Source organism: Pristis pectinata, chromosome 18 (assembly GCF_009764475.1).
Source record: "Pristis pectinata isolate sPriPec2 chromosome 18, sPriPec2.1.pri, whole genome shotgun sequence".
Lineage (NCBI taxonomy): Eukaryota > Metazoa > Chordata > Chondrichthyes > Rhinopristiformes > Pristidae > Pristis > Pristis pectinata.
Window position 1 is genome coordinate 38,745,619 of NC_067422.1, and position 20,018 is coordinate 38,765,636.

General features: G+C 51.4%; 2 protein-coding genes and 1 long non-coding RNA gene across 8 annotated transcripts in view; 2 read left to right on the top strand and 1 right to left on the bottom strand.

Moving 5' to 3' along the window:
• The window catches only part of LOC127579909 (probable ATP-dependent RNA helicase DDX41), a 36,408-nt gene extending 27,351 nt beyond the window's left edge, over positions 1-9,057 (top strand). Inside the window, exons 14-17 of the mRNA XM_052032967.1 lie at positions 1,429-1,578; positions 3,156-3,227; positions 3,701-3,811; positions 7,226-9,057. Of these exons, the coding sequence (XP_051888927.1) occupies positions 1,429-1,578; positions 3,156-3,227; positions 3,701-3,811; positions 7,226-7,362 (470 nt within the window). The 3' untranslated portion in view covers positions 7,363-9,057. The remainder of the gene's footprint in view (positions 1-1,428; positions 1,579-3,155; positions 3,228-3,700; positions 3,812-7,225) is intronic.
• Positions 1,418-17,806, bottom strand: LOC127579911 (uncharacterized). The gene is made up of 3 exons (XR_007957743.1): positions 17,485-17,806; positions 6,466-6,634; positions 1,418-1,557 (listed from the first exon to the last, which is right to left on the bottom strand). It is a non-coding gene; the product is annotated as an uncharacterized LOC127579911 (long non-coding RNA).
• A 75-nt stretch (positions 17,807-17,881) lies between these two features.
• The window catches only part of tmem104 (transmembrane protein 104), an 88,752-nt gene continuing 86,615 nt past the window's right edge, over positions 17,882-20,018 (top strand). The window contains exon 1 of one of the 6 annotated variants that reach the window (XM_052032656.1): positions 17,882-18,005. The gene's annotated coding sequence lies outside the window, so the exon portion shown is untranslated. The remainder of the gene's footprint in view (positions 18,006-20,018) is intronic. The other 5 variants (XM_052032655.1, XM_052032657.1, XM_052032652.1 and 2 more) reach the window with 5 other exon arrangements.

The following is a 20,018-nucleotide window of genomic DNA, read 5'->3' on the forward strand; positions in this document are numbered from 1 at the left end:
ACAAGGTAGATTGTGAGGTCATGTCCATCTCATCGTACAAGGGAACCATTCAGTAGTCTTATCACAGTGGGATAAGATGTTTTTCTCACAGCCTCTTTGCCTTCCTAATTTTCTCTTTAATTTTACCTCTACACCTTCTACATCCCTGCAGGAATTCTATGGTGTTGAACTCTTGGTTTGTTGCATTGTCCTGGTCTAAGTGTTCCTCCCAATCCATGGGACTGAGATTGTGTGCTCCTCCTATTCTTTTAATGGGGACACATTTGTTCTAAAGCAAAAATCAAAAAAAAACTGCAGATGCTGGAAATTTGGAATAAAAAAAACAAAATGCTGGAAGCACTTAATGGATCAGGCAGTATCTGTAAGGAAGAGAAACAGTTAATGTGCTTGGAGGCAGAGGATGTAGGCGAATTCCTCAATGAGTAGTTTGCATATTTACCAAGAAGGAGATCAGTGTGGAGCGTGCTAATGTCCTAGGGAATTTTGAGATAAAGAAAGAGGTAGTGTTGGGTCTCTTAAAGAACATTAAGGTGGATGAGTCCCCAGGGCCTGATGGGATATACCCCAGGTTATTGAGAGAGGCAAGAGATAAAATTGCTGGGGCCTTGACCAAGATCTTCATGTCCTCTCAAGCCAGAGGCGAGGTCCCAGAGGACTGGTGAGTAGCCAATGTTGTTCCATTATTCAAGAAAGGAAATGAGGATAATCTTGGAAACTATAGACCAGTGCATCTCACATCGGTGGTAGGGAAGCTAATGGAGAGGATTCTTAGGGATAGAACTTGTGAGCATTTGGAAAACCATGGCCTAATTAGGGACAGTCAGAATGGTTTTGTGCCAGGCAAGCTATGTCTTACTAACTTGATTGAATTTTTCAAGGAGGTGATGAAGGCGTTAGTAAATTCGCAGTCAATACAAAGATGGGTGGTGTTGTGGAATGCCTCATAATTCAAATTCTCATTCTTGTCTGAAGGCATGTATAGCCTTGCCTCCTCTCCCCACCCTTTACAAAGGCCTGCAGCTCTCCAGTCCAAGAACCCTCCCAGATCTGTGGCCTTCTCCTATTCTAGTCTCCTGTGTATCCTAAATTGCTTCCCATTGGTGGCTGTACTTTAAACTGGAATTCCCTCTCTAAGCCTCATCACCTCTTTCCTCCTCCACAACTGCCTCTTTGAGCAAGCTTTTGATTGAGTGTCCTCGTGTGCTTCTGTCGGTTTGTTTGTTCATCTTTGCCATGTGTCTCAGAACATTTACTGTATTAGACATTCTGAATAAATACAAGTTATTGTGAGAAAATCTTTCATTGTGAAGAATATTTAATGAAGGAAATTTGGCTTGAGTGAGAGAACTACCGAGGACTGTTGTGTAGTTGAGCTGATGATGATATCACAGGCTTGATAGGACTTGTTCCAACTGTGGTTCTTTCTAGACCAAGAGGAGCGGACTAAGGCCATCGAGGCGTTCCGGGAGGGTAACAAGGATGTGCTGGTGGCAACTGATGTGGCATCAAAAGGCTTGGACTTCCCAAATATTCAGCATGTGATTAACTACGATATGCCTGAGGAAATTGAGAATTACGGTAAGGAAACCACTCACATCTGTTCCATGAATGCTTAGCAGATTTCCACAGAGATTCTAAGTATAAAGAACAGGAATATGGTGAGCAAGGGAATTCTGTGAAGCAGGGAGAAGGATGTCGTTTGGTACTTAATAATCCAGCTTGCATTACGTGGAAAAAAACCAACGAGAAACTTGTGAAGCTAAGAAGAAAAAACACAGGCTGGACTAGTTCAGTAAGGGTAACAAATTAATAAGCATATCTAAAAAGGGGGTAGAGAACAATACAAGGTTTGTTATATAACGGGCAGGTAGCTGAGACCTTTTGCCTGCAATTCGTGTGGTGTGTGGGAACTTCAAGACGCTTTGTCGCGGGGGCCTTATGTACAGGAAGTACCTCCATCTGACCCAGCTCGAGCCTGGGATTTCAGAACCGGAGGGACAGCTAGAGCTAATGCAGAGCACTAAGGAAGCTGAGAGTTTCCTGATCATACGCTCCAGGAGGTGACCACGTTGCAGCCAGGTGGAGTTCAGGATAGCAAGTCCGTCACCATCCAAAAGGGCGAAGAATTTTCAGGGTGTGTGCCACTCTCAAACCATGCGTGGCATTAGAGATGGGAGGAGGTGACGGTTGAGGATGAGCTGTTCAGAACATGGCAGCATGTGGCAATGGACTGGCCATGGGGAACAGTGAAGCAGTGGTCATAGGCGATTACATCGTCAGGGACGCCGTCAGGCAGCTCTGGTGCTGCTAATGTGCGGGTCTCGTGGTCCAGAGTACAGGACGTTTTCCAGGACATCATTGGCTGCAGGACCTTGAGCAATGTGACAAGGGTGGGTTGGAATAAGCACTGTCCACCCCCTCCCCCATGAAACTCCTCTGGAAGCCTTTGACAGATGGCAAGTCCCTGCCCCCCAGCTTTGCTGCCTAAGAAGTGGGAGCAGAAGAAGGCCATTCAGCCCTTCAAGCCTGCTTTACCTTTCAATGGATGATCTTTGTGGCGTTTCCTAAACTAACCCTACACCCCTTGATTCTTTTAATATCCAAAAACCGACCAATCCGTGGTCTTGTATATACCCAGTGGCGGAGCCTCCACCGCTCCCTTCAGTGGAGAATTCCAAACATTCACAAACACTGAGTGAAGAAATCTCTTCCCACCTCTGTCCTGAATGGCCACCCTGTATTTTGAGACTTTGACCCCTGGTTCTGGACATCCCATCCGGCGGAACCTTAGCCACGCATGTTAGCCATTACCCTGCTGTGTTCCACGATGCAGGAATTGCAGGCTATAGCTGCCTATCCATGATTTAGGAAACCTCATCTATTCCCTTTTTTTAGATGCGTTTATTAATGCCCTATCCCATTGAAATTACCCCTTCTTCTTGTTACTTTCACTTTCTAGTTGAAGTTCTTGGTCCCAGAGCGTGGCCCCTCCTTCCCCCTCAACAGCAACGTCTCTGTTCAAGCTGCCCTTCATGCTTCCACACACTAGTGTCTTCTGCAGCGCGATGGTTGGTTTATCTTTCGCTGACGCGTTCAGCTGCTGCCTGTCCAACCCCGTGCCCGGAATCTAATCTCAGCACTTTGCCAATGTTCAGTTCACAGGATTGGACGTACCGGGCGATCAGGGAAAACCGGCATAGCAACAACTTTCATCAACAAGGCTTGTGGTAAGTGGTGACTCGGACTATCAGCCCCCAACGGCAACAACAAACCAAGGGATTGATAACTGGGGCACCTCTCCTGTTCTAGCTTGCCCCCCCACCCGAGGGCATCTTGGAGGTGCTCTGGGCAAAAGAGCCCTGCATGGTGCAGCTATTGGAAATGGGTGAACACAGCACTTGGACACCACGAAGTATTTAACTATCCTCTTGAAAAGTGTTGGTTATGTTGCCAGGGAATCTAATAAATCTGGTAAACCATATTGACTGCCACATCGACAAGGATTCTACCCCCAGGGGAGCAGAGTAACTATTCAAGAGACAATGGGCAATCATGGTTGCTTTGTTCCTTTGATGTGAGGCTCATTTCATTTGCCAGGCCTTTGTACGAATTTGATGTCATGTGTGTTAAGTTTAAGTAATAAGTTCTTTCAGTACATAGTTCTTGTTTGTGTGATTGTTAATGTATGTTTCTTTCACAGACGAGTCAGTGTTGATGGATCTAAAGGCCCTGTTACTGGAAGCTAAACAAAAGGTCCCACCTGTTCTGCAGGTACTTCAGACAGGAGATGAAACCATGCTGGATATCGGAGGTATGTTGGCCTATCTCTGGCAAACAGCAGTTGGTTTAACCTCTCTACCTAATGCCTAAAGTTGAAATCTTGCATTGACAGAGCATCAGTCTGCAATTCAGACTTCTGTTAGAAAGTGTTGGGGGGAAAAGCAATTGTTCTGCATGAGGGGCGTCCTCAGGGAGACTTGGCTTTGGCTTTTGTACATTGAGCTGTACTGAAAGCAGTTCTAACACACAAAATGCTGGAGGAACTCAGCGGGTCAGGCAACATCAATGGAGAGAAATGGACTGTCAACATTTCAGGTCAAAACCCTTCACTTGGACTTCAGAAAGCAGTTCCAGTTACGTGGGATGTGACAAAAAGGGTATTTTTCAGATCACTGAGATTTTAGATATAAAATTGCTGTCCATTCCCCATACTCCTGCCAGGTGTCCTTTAAAGCAGGATGCTACACAGAGAAACCTGCTCGATGCTCTTTTTTTTTCTGCCAACCTTAATCCAGAGAGTGCCTGGATCTCTGCTCCCCTTGCGGTGTCCAAGACCAGGAGTTACAGTAGCGAATAGTGAGGCAGTATATTAAAGGATTGTGTCAACACTGGCGAGGCATGAAACTGCTTGCTGCTAGCGCACACTGTAGGTTTTCTGGGATAGAATCCGCCCGTATACCGGAGGGCTTGATGGGATAGACTCTGCCTGTACGTGGAAGATTCAATGAGATCCTCTACCTGCAGCGAGGGAGTCGAGATGAGATCGTCCCTCCCCGCTTTGATGAAGGAGGCCATTCAGCCTGCTGAGTCTATGCCAGCTCCACGTGAGAGCAATCCAAGCAGTCCTGCAGCCCCGCCCTCTCCCCAGAGCCTGCAGATTCTGTCATTTATCCGGTTCAACATTACAATTGACTCAGCCTTCACTGCTCCACTTGGTGTTGCCTTCCACACCCTAACCTTGCCCTGTGTGTATAACAAACAATAAACCTCATCTTGTTCTTGGATCTTTTGCCAGTCACCTTCATTCTGAGTGCTCCACTCCTTCACCCCTCTATCCGGAGGCACAGTCTCCCTCCATCTACTCGGTCTGTACGCTTTACAATGGTAGTTACCTCCGTTGGATTCCCCCTCAACCTCCTCTGTGCCAACAACACCAGCTTCTCAAGTCCATCCACATCACTAAACCCCTCGTCCCTGGATTCGTTTTGGTAAATCTCCTCTGCATCCCTCTCGTAAAACTTCCTCACTTTTCCGAAAGTGCAGTGTCCAGAACTGGATACACAACACCAGTTGTGGCTGAGCCAGTGTTTTATAAAGGGTCATCATGACTTCCTTGCTGTTGTACTCTGTGCAAAATGAAGCCCAGCATCCTGGCTTTTTAACCATTTTCTGGACCTGCCCTGCCACTTTGAACGAATTCTGCACTTATACTCCCAGATCTCTCTGTTCTACTCTGAGAATTGTGCCCTCTAGTTTATATTGCCTTTTCTCATTCTTGCTGCCAAAATCCAACACTTCACGTCTTCCAGCATTAGGTTACATCTGCCATCTACCTGCCCATTGCACCGACCTGTCATCTCCTGAAGCCCGTTACTGTCCCCTCACAGCTCTCACCGCCTTTGTTTTCTGTCGTCTGCAGCTTTGGAAGTTGTGCCCTGTACACACACGTCCAAATCATTAGTGCACGATAAGAAACACGTACGCAGGGTGTGTTTGATTCTGTCGGCCTGTACAAGGGCTGCTTTAGTGAAATGCTCACTGCATCTGCCTGAGTATTTAGATTTCTTATAAAATGTTCTACACAAATAGAAGTGGGAGTAGGCCTTTTGCCCCTTGTTCCTGCTGTACCATTCAGTTTGATCTCGGCTGATCTTTGATTTCCTTGATATGTAAAGATTAAATTAAATTTTATTTACAGCGTGGTAACAGGCCCTTTCGGCCCAACGAGTCCACGCCGCCCATTTTGAACCCCAAATTAACTTACCTGTACGTCTTTGGAATGTGGGAGGAAACCGGAGGAAACCCACACAGACACGGGGAGAACGTACAAACTCCTTACAGACAGCGGCAGGAATCGAACCCTGATCGCTGGCGCTGTAATAGCGTCGCGCTAACCGCTACGCTACCGTGCTGCCCCCATGCTACCGTGCCTCACGTACCGTGATCTCAGTCGTGAACATACTGAGCAGTTAAACCTCTGCATCCTCCTTAAAGATAATTTTAAATGTTCAATACCCTCTGGGTAAAGAAACTTGGTCTCATTTCAATCCTAAGTGACAGAACCCCCCCCATATTAAGACTAATCCTTGGTTCAAGACACCCCAGTCAAGGGAAATGTCATGATAGATACCCTGCCAGACCATGCATTCCAATGCGATCACCCCCCTCCTCCTCAGACTCTATAGACAGTACAGGTTTTGGACAAACTCGCCATCCCAGTGCTCAATCTAGTGAACATTGTGCATTTCCTCTATCACAAGTTATGCTTCCTTGGGCAGGGAGACCAGACCAGGTGCGGTTATACCAGCGCCCTTGGAGCAAGACATTGTTACTCTTCTACTGAAATCCTCTCACAATAAAGGCCAATGTATAGGTTGCCTTCCTATTTGCACGCTGTAACTACTTGTTAACTTTCAGTGATTCAGGTGTAAGGAAACCCGGGGTCTCTGCACATCAATCACTCACCATTTAGGAAATGCACTGCTTTTCCATTTTATCTCTCGGAGTGAATGACCTCTCGTTTTTTTTCACATCACATTCCAACTGCTCTTTCTGTCTGGAGACACGAGACTGCAGATGCTGAAATCTGGAGCACACACAATCTGCTGGAGGAACTCGGCGGGTTGGGCAGCATCTGTGGAGGGAGATGGACAGTTGATGTTTCAGATCTGATGAATCGCGACCCAAATGTTGTCCATTTCCCTCCAGCATCTTGTTTATTGCTGCTCCTATCTGTTTGAACACCTTAAGATATCATAATCAGTCACATGTACATCGAAACACACTGTGAAATACATCTTTTGCGCAGAGTGGTCTGGGGCAGCCCTGCTGTATGCAATGGAATCCGTGCTTTGTCGAGACACTCGTCAATGTGGATCCTGCTTTGTATGCAAGCTACTTATAAACTTCTCGTGCTCTCCATTCCCTGCCAACCCCACTCTAACACACTCCTTCCTAGTTACAACCTCCCCTCCCATTTACGTGCATTGAGGTTGCTTGACAAATCTGCTGGGTAAATCTCACCATTGTCAATGGAAATATTCACTTGAGTAGGGGAAAGATGCCAATGTTGTAATTGCTTGCATCATTTGGATTTGATGACCTGCCAGTGGCAAGTATTGCCCAAGGCCGATGTTCCTGTGAGAGGCTCAGTGACGTGGTGTATAAGCTCAGCCTGTGACTCCTGAGGGTTATACCTTATGTATAATTGTGCTTCATTGTGCAGGTGAACGAGGCTGTACATTTTGTGGTGGTTTGGGCCATCGTATCACAGACTGTCCAAAACTGGAGGCCATGCAGACGAAGCAGGTCAGCAACATTGGCCGCAAGGACTATCTCGCTCACAGCTCGATGGACTTCTAACCTCTGCCAGACAAAGTGCAGCCGGTGGCTCCGGAATCGCATTCGTACAACACCGAGAGACTAGGAGCTGACCTGTGATACTGTGATCAGCCCTGTTTTGTCTCGAAGCGGATTTGCCTGCAGATGGTAAAAGGGAGCAGTTTGCTGCTGCAGAGCAGCTTGGTCCGTCCTGAGTGGCTTGGTACAGTGATGAACATTTGACCAAACCTTGTTAAATATCTACCTGCAAGATGATGGGGACTTCAGTGAATGGGGCACGACTCACACAGTCCTCAGTAACTTGGTGCTCTGGGTTTGGTAATAACCTGAGCTAAAATGTACATATGTGTGAAAATAAATGCTGTTTTGAAATAATCTGCTTAGCGTCTCCCCGGCCTTCTCACAATCTCACACCTTCTCCAGCAGTTTCTTGGAATGCAGTCCCTGGCTGCTACCTTCCACTGCAAACTTTCTTTGCTTCCACATTGACGTCCAATAGAGTGGAAGACCTCTGTTACTACAACGGAGACTCTTCATTCCATCCCCAGCCCACCGAGCCAAACTTCCCCTTCCACTGTGTCCATCATTTGCATCATTTCCCTCTTGGTGTCCCTCCTCTTGGAGCTTGGACAGAACAAGAGGGGAGATGATGTCCCTTAATTTTAGTTTACCTTGTTGGCAACCCAATTTCATACAACAGTCCAGGAGTGACCATAATCCCACATCATACTCTCTCTGCCCTGTAATTCCATGAAAGGGAGGGTATTGAGGGGCATTCCCCCCCCCCCCCCTCACCTCCCAAGTCTTAATGGCTACCTTTGCTGAGAGGCATGGAGAATGGTCCACATTTACCAAGGTCTCATCGTGAACCTTTCTTGTTGAAGGGGTGGAGGATGCAATGGTGTACAACTGGAGCAGGTCAGAAAAGGATCTTTGTATTGAGAGTAAAGCCCAATCTCTCATCTACTTTGCCCAAGTCAAAAAAAGAGTCAAGGGCTGAGTAACTTGGAGCTCGGGCTCTGAATGTGTGTACACAGGTTCATCTGTGCACGGTAGATTGACGGCTGAAGTTAAATAGACCTTGGTTGTGGAGCGGAGGTACCGGAGATTGAACAATTTTCCACTTAGCCTATAAATTAGCTCCACTCCGGCGAGAAGCTTGTTTTGAGTGAGGTGCAATATTGGGGCAAGAAAGATTGCACTGGCACATCCGTGGTTGACCCCTGTCTCCACTCCAATTGGGTCTGTTGCAGAACGGTTAGTTGGGATCATGACTTGAATGCCATTGTACGGCAGTCAAGATCATGCTCATTGTGGATGTAATTCACAATCCAATCCATGGAGCTGCTTCCCTATTAGGAGGAGCTGATTGAGGAGGGTCCTGCCAATGACCTTCCTGTAGCTGACAGCAGAGAGAACGCCGTAGTCACCACAACCCTGAAGGGTCTCACAACAACCTGAGGTGCCCTGCGTATCCTCCTCCTCCCACACATGGGAGATAAGGTTTTAAATTTGTGGCTGAAGTTTCCCTCTCCCAAGTCCTAGAACTTCAGTAGGGGATGCCATCTGCCGTTAACAAGGCCCTGTTAATTTTTTGGGTCAGGCAGCATCTATGGAGGGAAATGAACAATTGCAGTTTCAGGTCGAGACCCTTCATCTGGACTGAAAGATAGAGGGGAGATAGCCAGTATAAAGAGGTGAGGGGAAGGAATGGAGCAAGAGCTGGCAGGTGATAGGTGGATCTAGGTGAGGTGGGGTGGTGGGGGGGGGGGGGGGGGGGGGAAGAGTGGGAATGGTACCAGAAGTGATGGGTGGAAGTGACGCAGGGCTGAAAACGATGAAATCTGATTGGAGGGGAAGGTGGAGCGTGGATTCAAGTGAGGGAGGTGGGGAGGGCGGAGGGGACCCAGTGGGAGGGATTGTGTGCGTGATGGGCAGTTGGAGGAGGAGAAAGAGACATGGTGATGGGGGCCAGGTGGATCAGGAGGGGGAGAGACAAGGGAACAGGGGGAGCAGTTACCGGAAGTTGGAGAGTTCATTGTCCCCCAAACAGTCATGGACCTCATTTCTGAGGAGACCTTCCCTCCACATGCCACGGCCACGTGTCCCTCCTGCCCAAGATCCACAAACAAGGACTGTCCAGGGAGACCCGTTCTTTTTTCAGCCTACTCTTGCCCCACTGAACTTATCCCCTCCTACCCTGACTCCATTCTTTCTGCCCTGGTTCAGTCCCTTCCCACAAACATCCCTGATATCTCCAGTGTCCTCTGCCACTTTGACAGTTTCTACTTCCCTAGTCCTAACTGGTTCACCTTCGCCGTGGATGTAAATCCCTCTACTTCTTCCTTGAATGGAGGTCCAACCAAGTTCCCCTCCACCAACATTAATTTATCTGGCTTCACTCTTTCTCACACTGAACAATTTTTTCAACTCCACCCACTTTATTCCAGATCAAAACTGTAGCTTTGGGAACTTGCATGGGCCCACGCAATACCTGCCTTTCAGTGGGATATATGGAACAGTCTTTGCTTCAGCCCTACCTGGACCCACTCCCTCAACTCTTTTTTTTCCCAGTACATCAATGATCGTGTTGGTGCTGCCTCTTGCACTCGTACAGAACTCAAACGTTTCATCGCTTTTGCTGATAATTTGCCTTCACACGGTCTATCTCTGACCCTTCCCTTTCTGGAACTGCCTGTGTGTGTCTCAGAGACTAGGCGAACCACAAACATCCATTACCAGCCCGCAGACACACACAGCTGCCTTGATTTTATTAGTCCACTCTGAGATGCTGGGCATATCCCACAGCCTCGCTACACAGACAAAGAAGCATAATGTGCTGCTAACTGCTAGTCTGACTACCCCCATTAATCCACTTGGTCTCATCCAATCAGAGATTTCCAAAATGATGAGGGGCATAGACAGTATAATTCTGTTCCCTATAGCAAAGGTGTCTACAACCAGAGGATGCAGGCTCAGAGTAAGGGGTAAGAGGTTCAGAGGGGATCTGCGCGAGAAGTTTTTCACCCGGGTGGTGGAAGGGGGTATTCTTACAACATTTCGGAAACATCTAGATGAGCACTTGAATTGCCAATTTATCAAAGGCTACAGACCAAGTGCTGGTACATGGGATTGGTGTAGACGGGTACTCGATGGTCAGCATAGATATGTGGGCTGAAGGGCCTGTTTCTGCACTGAATGTCTCTATGACTCTATTCCCTTTGTTCTAGCCATCCTTTCCCCCTCCTCCTCTGTTTTTCCTTTTTATCCCAGTTCTGATAATGGGTCTTGACCTGAAACATTAACTCTGCTTCTCTCTCCACAGACGCTGCCTGACCTGATGAGTTTTTTCAGCATTTTGCTTTTATTTCAGATTTCCAGTTTCTGCATTTATTTCACTTTCATCTCTTTGTATGATTTACATGATAGATTTGCATCTATCTGCACCCAAAGGCTTGTCTTTGTAACATTCTTACTATTATTTTGCACTGTGACCCTGTTTGCTTTTCACCATTGAATTCTCTGCCTTCCACTTATGCTTTCCCCTTCCTGTCCCTTGTTTTTATCTGTTGCCCCTTCCTCTCTCTCTCTCCTTGCCATTTAGTTTCAGTTCTCCCCAACAGCACCAGCAATGTTTCCTCAAGGAAATTGGTTCTGATTTTGCCCAGTTTCTGGTCCCACCCTCACCAGAACTGATTCCAATGTCTCAGAAATTTGAATCCCTCCCCATTCCTCTAGCCATGCCATTGGTACCGACATTACCATGGCAATTGGCTGTATCCCCTCCCCCTCCTGAATGGCCTGCATCTACTCTGATACAAAACTTAGCGTGGTACCGGGGAGACAACATATCATCCTGGAGTCTTGGTTACGATCCCGTGAATCTCCTCTGTTCCCTATACAATTCAATCCCCTATCACTATAGCCCTCTCACTCTTCTCCCTCTGTGCAGCAGCCACTAGAAGATGTCCGTGTGTGATTTCTCTTGATGTGTGATGGCTGTTGCACACCAGCTACCACACAGGCATGACAGAGTCGCATGTGAATCCACTGGTGTCATTTATTGCATCCGGTGCGACCTCCTCTACGTCGGTGAGACCCGACACAGATTGGGGGATCGCTTCGTAGAGCACCTTCGCTCCGTCCGCCGTAACGGCCAAGATCTCCCAGTGGCCAGCCATTTTAATTCCACTTCCCACTCCCACACTGACATGTCTGTCCACGGCCTCTTCTACTGCCAGGTTGAGGCTAGATGCAGATTAGAAGGACAGCACCTCATATTTTGCCTTGGTCACCTCCAACCTGATGGCACAAACCTCGATTTCTCTAACTTCCGGTAACCGCTCCCCTCAAGGTCAAAGTCAAGTTTATTGTCCTATGCACAAGTCCGTGTGTGCACAGGTGCAATGAAAAACTTACTTGCAGCAGCATCACAGGCACAGAGCATCATCACTTGGGTTGTATTCTTCAGATACATCCACAAGTATATTTCAAAGCAATGCCAGTCCCCCCGTGGCCCGGTGGATTCAATGGAAAAAGGCCCTTCTGTCAGTGAACACTGAGAATCTGGAACCTGTGTAAAATATCCTTGGACTTGTTGCTTAGGGAGTGTATGTGACTCTTGCAAGGAAATGGAACGATCGCTCCTGAAAGGTGACGTACGCAGGTACTGTATTAAATATTTGCAAATTTTCAAAACAAAATAGGTTTCTGGAAAAATATTGTTATTAGGATTTCTGTGTCTCCCACCTTCCAGGCAGTGAGTTCCAGACCCCTCCATCCCCTGCGTGAAAACATTTTCTTCATCTCTGCTCTAATCCTTCTACCAATCACTTTAAACCTCCACCTGTGATTTTTTGACCCCTCTGTTAAGGGAAATGTCCTTCCTATTAATTCCACCTGCAATCCTCATAATTTTATACACCTCAATTAAGTCTGCTCAGCCTCCCCTTGTAGTGTAAAAGGTCATGGCTGTCATGTGACTGTGACAACACTGACAACACTAACCCCTCTGGCTGGGATGACACCATTGAGCACGTGGCCGAAAGCGACACCACTGTCAGTCAAGGTTTGGCTCCACCCCACTAGGTAAACACTTTTGTCCTTGCTGGACCACCCAGCCCTCCAGCAGTATAAAAGTGCTGCATGTTTGGTTCTCTCCCTCTCTGTCTCTCCGAGAATGTTGAGGTGAGCTGTGCACTGCTTCAGGGCTGTTAGTTAAGGACTCCCGAGACCAAAGAGCCAATGTTTGTCCAGAATATCAGGGTGTTCAAACATTGTATTGTTTATTCCCTGATCATTTGTAACCAGTTATTGTGTGCGCGCGTGCGTACCTCACCCCCGTTGCGATTCCCTCCACGTTTGCGATCTCCTGCTTGAGAGTGTGTGAGTGTGCATTTGTTCCTTTCCATTCTGTTCCCGTGTCTATCTTTGTAAATAAAAATTCTCCTTTTTGAAGTACAAAGACTATGTGTCCCGATCTCTATCTTTAAGATCCAAAAGAACCTTTCTCGCAACATTTGGCGCTGTGAGCAGGGTCTTGAGGGTATTGGCTGGACACCGACACGGGTGGGATGTTCTGGAACAAGGGGAAGAAAGAAAGTGCAGGCACTGAGGAGAGGATCCCAGGATGGACAGATGAGAGGGAGGGATTTGGGAGCTTGGCAAGCATGCTGGCAGACCACTGTAAGCCAGTGGACTGGGCCATGCAGTTAGATCCACGTGGTGAAAAACTGGGACACCATGTGGTGGCCCTCCTCCAGCAGTCAGGGTTCTCCAGTGCCAAGGGGAGCCAAAGGGGGGCCCTCTGGCTCCTGGCCTCCCTCCTGAGGCGCCAGGTCAAGATTACTGGCAAGTTGCAGGATACCTGCCTGCAGAGGGAAAGAGAGATAGAGACCCTCCGACAACAATGTTGCACGCTGCAAGGGGCAGCCCAAACGGCTCAGACCCGGGCCAATGACCTCGAAGTCCGGGGTACCGAGGTCGCCTGCCGGCTGATCCAGGCACAGCAGGCACAAACTGCCTGCAGGGCTGGCTGGTAGCCAGATCCATTTAAAATCCGAGCCCTGGTCCGGCGTGGTGACGGGCTGGACACATGGCTTGGGGATGGGGATATATGGATGGATACGGACGATGAGGGGGCGCTCGAGGAGGAGGGGCTCCCTCGCACCCGCGCTCCCCCCTACCCACCCGAACCCCTGCATGCTCGACCCGTCACCACGCGTTCCCAGGTCCACCACAGAGGGGAGGGGAGTCAGTATGAGGCCCCCGCAGGGGTAAGTGCCCGTGGTCCCTCCGAGACTACTGAGACCCGGGATTTCTCCATCAAGGAGCTGACCCAGCTGGCGGACCGGTACCGCCAGCGGCCGGGTGAGCACCTGGATACATGGCTGCTCCGACTGTGGGATGAGGGGGCCCCCAACGTGAGCCTCTCTCATCAGGAAGCGAGCGCCTTAGGGAGCTTGTCTGACCAACAGAGCATTAACAATGCCCTGCGGGCGCCACATGGAGGGACTGGGAACGTCACTACCCTGTGGGCTCGGGTAGTGACCACAGTGAGGGTCCGGTACCCTACCCTCCTCGAATGGGAGGCAACCGCACTGGAACGCGGTCAGTGAGGGCACCGGGGTCGTCAGGGAATGGGCGCTGCTGACCGGCATCTATGAGAGGCCCAGCGATCGTGGGTTGTTAGAAAACACCAGGGTGTCCAGAGTGCTAACAGGATACCTGGTCACCACCACGAGCCCCGATTTGAGGCCAGTGGTCCTGCCCTCATGGGACCGGCTAATGGGAAGACCGCGCCGGACGCCATCACCTTCCTAGAAGGGCTAGAGTTCTTGCAGTGGGGGAAGCCCACCCAGGTCCGTAGGGCAAAGACGAGGGCTGCAGACACAACCCCCCATTATAAGCGCAAACGGCTATTCTTGGACCTGCTGCGCACAGGGGTGGACCGTGCCAGCATAGACGGGATCCCGACCTCCGCCATTTATGCGCTCTGGAAAGAGCAGTGTGGGGGGACATCTGGCCAGGGGAAAACCCATAACCACCCTGGGATCAAGCCCGACACAGGGGGCGCCCCCGACGACACTGCATCTGTCCCCCCCCCCCCCCCCCCCCCCCCCCTCAAGGCTGAGCTCCGGGACCTGCTGAGACAGGAAATAGCCCATCTCCGCCCGCAGGAACCTTCACCCACGGGGTGGCAGACCCCTATCCCCCTCCCACAGGATGAAGGCCAGAGGTCCCGGCACATTTGTTCCACCGCCCTCTCCTGTCTGGGAGACTTGAGGCCACATATACCCGTCGCTGTACATTGGGGAAGGGGCAACATACAGAGGTGGATGGCACTCATCGACATGGGTGCCCAACACACCATCATCCTGGGTAACCCCGCCACGTGGATGGAGGTACAGATGCAGATAGAGGGGTTGGGGGTTCCCTTTTGCCCACGAGGGAGGTCACAGTCCGCATGGCCATCGGGAACCAACCCCCTCGACCCGTAACAGTGCTGATAGCAAACTCGCCCAAGTGCATCCTAGGGATCAATGTCTTAAAGGGACAGTCTCTCCATACCAACCAAGGCAAGTTTACGTGTGGGGTCGCGCGGCCTACAGTCGTGGTCGGGGCAGCCAAATGCGAACCAGTTGTTGTTCCCCCTCCCTCCAAGGTCGGCTGTAGCCGACAGTACAGAGTGCCGGGGGATGCCGAGATATCACTGAGGCCATTGCAGGGCGCCCGGACGAGCCTTGGCATGCAGCAGTAGATTTAGATATTCATAGCCCCACTACGTGCCATGGCTTAATCCCTCGTAAAACAGCCATGTTCTTATGGGGACCCGAACAACAGGCTGCTTCTGAAGCAGCAAAGCAGCTGTGGAACAAGCACTGCCTCTTGCTCCCCGCCAGGCAGGTGTCCCTTTTGAATTGCAGGTCTCGGCCAGTGAGACAGTCGCCGAATGGAGCCTCTGGCAGAAGATCCAGGGGCGCAGAGCTGCTTATGAATTTGCCAGCACCTCCAATCAATCAGACTGTGGGACTTGCTTCCGAACCCCAGCACACGCCGGTGAAGCTCTACCGCTAACACAGATTCCCCTGGATACTCCTCGAATGAACTGTTTACATGGACTTTCTTTTTCCTTCTGCGCCTGTCGGGTTTGGTATTTTGGTTTGGGGGGGGGGGTGTGGTTGACGGCAGTTCCCCACCACTCCCCTCACCACTGCAGCACAGTCCTTCCAGAGATTCCGATGGGGTGGGTGTTTCAGGAGCTGGTATTTCCCTTCCTACAATTTGACCTCCACTCGAGTCCCGACCCTCGGATCCATCCCACAGACGCCGAGTAAGCCGAGGGAATGCTTGTGCAGACTCCACTATGAGCACAGTTCCACATTTTCAGTTGGCCATATTGAGTGTGAGCGAAACTGGTATCCAAGTGCCTCTGTGACCACTGCCGATGGTGCCTCTAAGCTGGGGGCTCCCTGCACTTTGAACGGGAACCACTGGATTTGCGGCTACCGTGCCTACCCGTGGCTCCCCGCGAGCTGGTACGGCCGCTGCGTTCCTGTGTTCTATATCCACACTCTCGATGAACTTGGGGCGCACCCAGCATGCAGCGGCCACAGGGACAGGAGGGCCATCGCGGAGGCGGGGAGCTTCTGGATGATAGCCTTCCCCACGTATGGCACAGCCTGACTGTCCTGTAAGGTCATACAAATGACCAGCGTGCTCCAGATGCTGGCTGACGAAACGAGGACAGCAGCGGAGCTGGCTGCCGTCGGGCTGGTAGCCCTGCAGAAACGGATGGCCCTGGATTACCTACTTGCTGCGGACGGTGGTACGTGTGCAGTGATTAGTAAGGAGTACTGCACTTTGATCCCTGATGAATCCAGCAACAACGCCAGCCTGGCTGCTCACAATAGGGACTCGGTGGCCAAAATTCAAAAAGCGAGGGACCAGCTCCTCCAACACGACACCTCATGGGGAAACAGGTGGCCGTTTGGGTCACTGGGGGGATAGTGGGCAACTGTTACCCACCAGGTCACTGCCCTCGTTTTAGTTGTTATAGTTTTTTTGTATTTTGTGCAGTGCTTGTCAAGTTATTAGAGCCACTTCCGCCTTCCATTGGTACTGCACCCTGAAGTATATTTCTTAATTTAGTTCTAGTTATTCCCTTGATTGGTGAGTGAGGGGTGGAATGTAGTGTGAAATGTCATGGCTGTCATGTGACTGTGACAACACTGACAATGCTGACCCCTCTGGCTGGGATGACACCATCGAGCACATGGCCAAAAGTGACACCACTGTCAATCAAGGTCTGGCTCCACCCCACTAGGTAAACACCTCTGTCCTTGCTGGACCACCTGGACTGGTCTGTGCGAGCATCTTTGTTCCTGGGCACACCTAACCACTGGCCCGTTTAAACACCTTTGTCCTTGCTGGACCACCCAGCCCTCCAGCAGTATAAAAGTGCTGCATGTTTGGTTCTCTCCCTCTCTGTCTCTCCGCGAATGTTGAGGTAAGCTGTGCACTACTTCAGGGCAGTTAGTTAAGGACTCCCGAGACCAAAGAGCCAATGTTTGTCCAGAATATCAGGGTGTTCAAACATTGTATTGTTTATTCCCTGATCATTTGTAACCAGTTATTGTGTGCGCGCATGCGTACCTCACCCCCTGTTGCGATTCCCTCCACGTTCGCGATCTCCTGCTTGACAGTGTGTGAGTGTGCATCTGTTCCTTTCCATTCTGTTCCTGCATCTGTCTTTGTAAATAAAAATTCTCCTTTTTGAAGTACAAAGACCGTGTGTCCCGATCTCTATCTTTAAGATCCAAAAGAACCTTTCTCACAACACCCCTGTTCCAAAGCTATCCAATCTTTCCTCATGGCCACAATGTTCTCGGCAACCTCCTCATAAATCTCTCCAGTACAATCACATCATTCCTGTAATGCGGGTGACCAGACCTGTACACGGTGCTCAAGCTGTCGTCCAATGTTGTGTGAAGTTCTAACATAATCTTCCTGTTCTTGTATTCTGCACCACGGCTAATAAAGGAACATATCTTGTACTTTAATGTCGTGCTATCGTTCACCGTCTGTGATGTTCACTCCGAGGCCCCTCTGTATCTCCACACCACCCAACATTCCTCCATTTACCTCATGTCCCTGGCTGTGCTGCACCTCTCCAGGTGCATTGCCTCACACCTCTCCGCTGATCCGGGCGCTGATTTTGCACTGGTTCTGATTACTTTTCATTGATTCGGGGCGCTGATTTCGCACTGATTTCGGGCGCTGATTTTGCACTAATTTGGGGCGCTGATTTTGCACTGATTCCGCGCTGATTTCGAACTGATTTGGGCGCTGATTCCGCGCGCTGATTTTGCACTGATTCCGCGCTGATTTCGAACTGATTTGGGCGCTGATTTTGCACTGATTTCGGGCGCTGATTCCGGCGCCCGCGGGCCAGGCCCCGCCCCCTCCGCTCTCGGGCGCCGGTCGCTCTCCATGACGTCACCGCCACGCGTCTTTAAACCCCCCCCGGGTCCCGTGATCCAAGGCAACGTCAGCAGCGGACAGCCAATCAGCGGGCGGCCCGGCCCGGAGGAACGGCGGCAGCAGCGGTGAGGGAGCGCCGGCCGGCGTGAGGGTTGAGGTGAGGGAGCGCCGGCCGGGGTGAGGTGAGGGGGTGGGGTGAGGGAGCGCGGGGTGGGGTGAGGGAGCGCCGGCCGGGGTGAGGTGAGGGGGTGGGGTGAGGGAGCGCCGGCCGGGGTGAGGGGGTGGGGTGAGGGAGCGCCGGCCGGGGTGAGGGGAGGGGGCGGCGTGAGGGAGCGCCGGCCGGGGTGAGGGGAGGGGGCGGCGTGAGGGAGCGCCGGCCGGGGTGAGGGGGCGGCGTGAGGGAGCGCCGGCCGGGGTGAGGGGGCGGGGTGAGGGAGCGCCGGGCGGGGTGAGGGAGCGCCGGCCGGGGTGAGGGGAGGGGGCGGGGTGAGGGAGCGCCGGCCGGGGTGAGGGGAGGGGGCGGGGTGAGGGAGCGCCGGCCGGGGTGAGGGGAGGGGGCGGGGTGAGGGGAGGGGGCGGGGTGAGGGAGCGCCGGCCGGGGTGAGGGGAGGGGGCGGGGTGAGGGAGCGCCGGCCGGGGTGAGGGGAGGGGGCGGGGTGAGGGAGCGCCGGCCGGGGTGAGGGGGCGGGGTGAGGGAGCGCCGGCCGGGGTGAGGGGGCGGGGTGAGGGAGCGCCGGGCGGGGTGAGGGAGCGCCGGCCGGGGTGAGGGGGCGGGGTGAGGGAGCGCCGGCCGGGGTGAGGGGGCGGGGTGAGGGAGCGCCGGCCGGGGTGAGGGGGCGGGGTGAGGGAGCGCCGGCTGGGGTGAGGGGGCGGGGTGAGGGAGACGGGCAGTGGATGAGGGAAGGGGAAGCGGGTGGCAGCGGCCTGGGACTGCGAGGAGAGGGGTCGGCAGGTGAGAGAGAGGCAGGGAGGGTGGATGGGGCAGGGAGAGGACGGCCGGGGACTGCTGGAGGAGGGAGAGGACAGCCAGAGGGAGAGGCAGCCCGGGGGAGGGAGAATTGGGATGGTGACGGAGCCCAGGTGAGGGGAGGGACAGTGCGAGGGGTTACATTGGGAGATGAAAGGTTGTGTTGGGGGGTAACAGTGAGACTGGGGCATGGGGAGTGGAGATGGTGAGGTGTGGTACCATAGAACAGTACAGCACAATACAGGCCCTTCGGCCCATAATGTTGTGCCAACCTTCTAACCTCGCCTAAGACTATCAAACCCCTTCCTCCCACATATCCCTCTATTTTAAATTCCTCCATATGCTTATCTAACAATCTCTTGAATTTGACCAATGTATCAGTCTCCACCACCACCCCAGGCAGCGCATTCCATGAACCAACCACACTCTGGGTGAAAAACCTCCCTCTGATATCTCCCTTGAACTTCCCACCTATTACCTTAAAGCCATGCCCTCTTGTATTGAGCATTGGTGCCCTGGGAAAGAGGCGCTGGCTATCTACTCTGTAAGGTGGGTGATGTGTGGTTGACTGGTGAGTGCAGTTGCCCAGGGGTTGCAGCACCTGGTGCATTGGGACACGAGGTCTGCAGGTGGGGTAGTTCTGTATGTCTGGGTTTTGGGGAATTGCATGCACTTTCTCCCCTGGCTGCTGGTTTTGTACTGATTTGGGTGTTCGTGCTTTTGGTCTTTTTCCTCGCGTTCTTTGTTAGCGCTCAACTTGAAACCAAATTTAGTTTTAGATAAATAAAAACAAAAACTACTGGAAAAATACTCAGCAGATTTGGCAGCATCTGTGGAAAGACAAACAAAGTTTTGTGTCAAAGACCCATTGTCAGATATTTCAGGTTGAGACCCTGCGTCAGGACGGCCTGGTTCCGTGCTGTATGACTCTGACTCCATCCTTTTTGTTCCAACCATCCTTTCCTCACCCAGTTTACTACCCAAGACAGCCACATTTCCTCCAGTTCTGTCAATAGCAGCAAGAAGAGGGCATAACCGGGGTGGTAAGGGTCCCTAATGACTGATGCCGCTGTCTTGCGGCAGCACTCCTACAGATGCTGTCAGTGGTGGGGAAGGCTGTGCCTATGATGGACCAGGCTGTGTCCACTACTCTGCAGCCTCTTGTGTTCCTGTGCGTTGGAATTGCCAGACCAGGCCATGATGTAACCAGTCAGGATACTTTCAACAG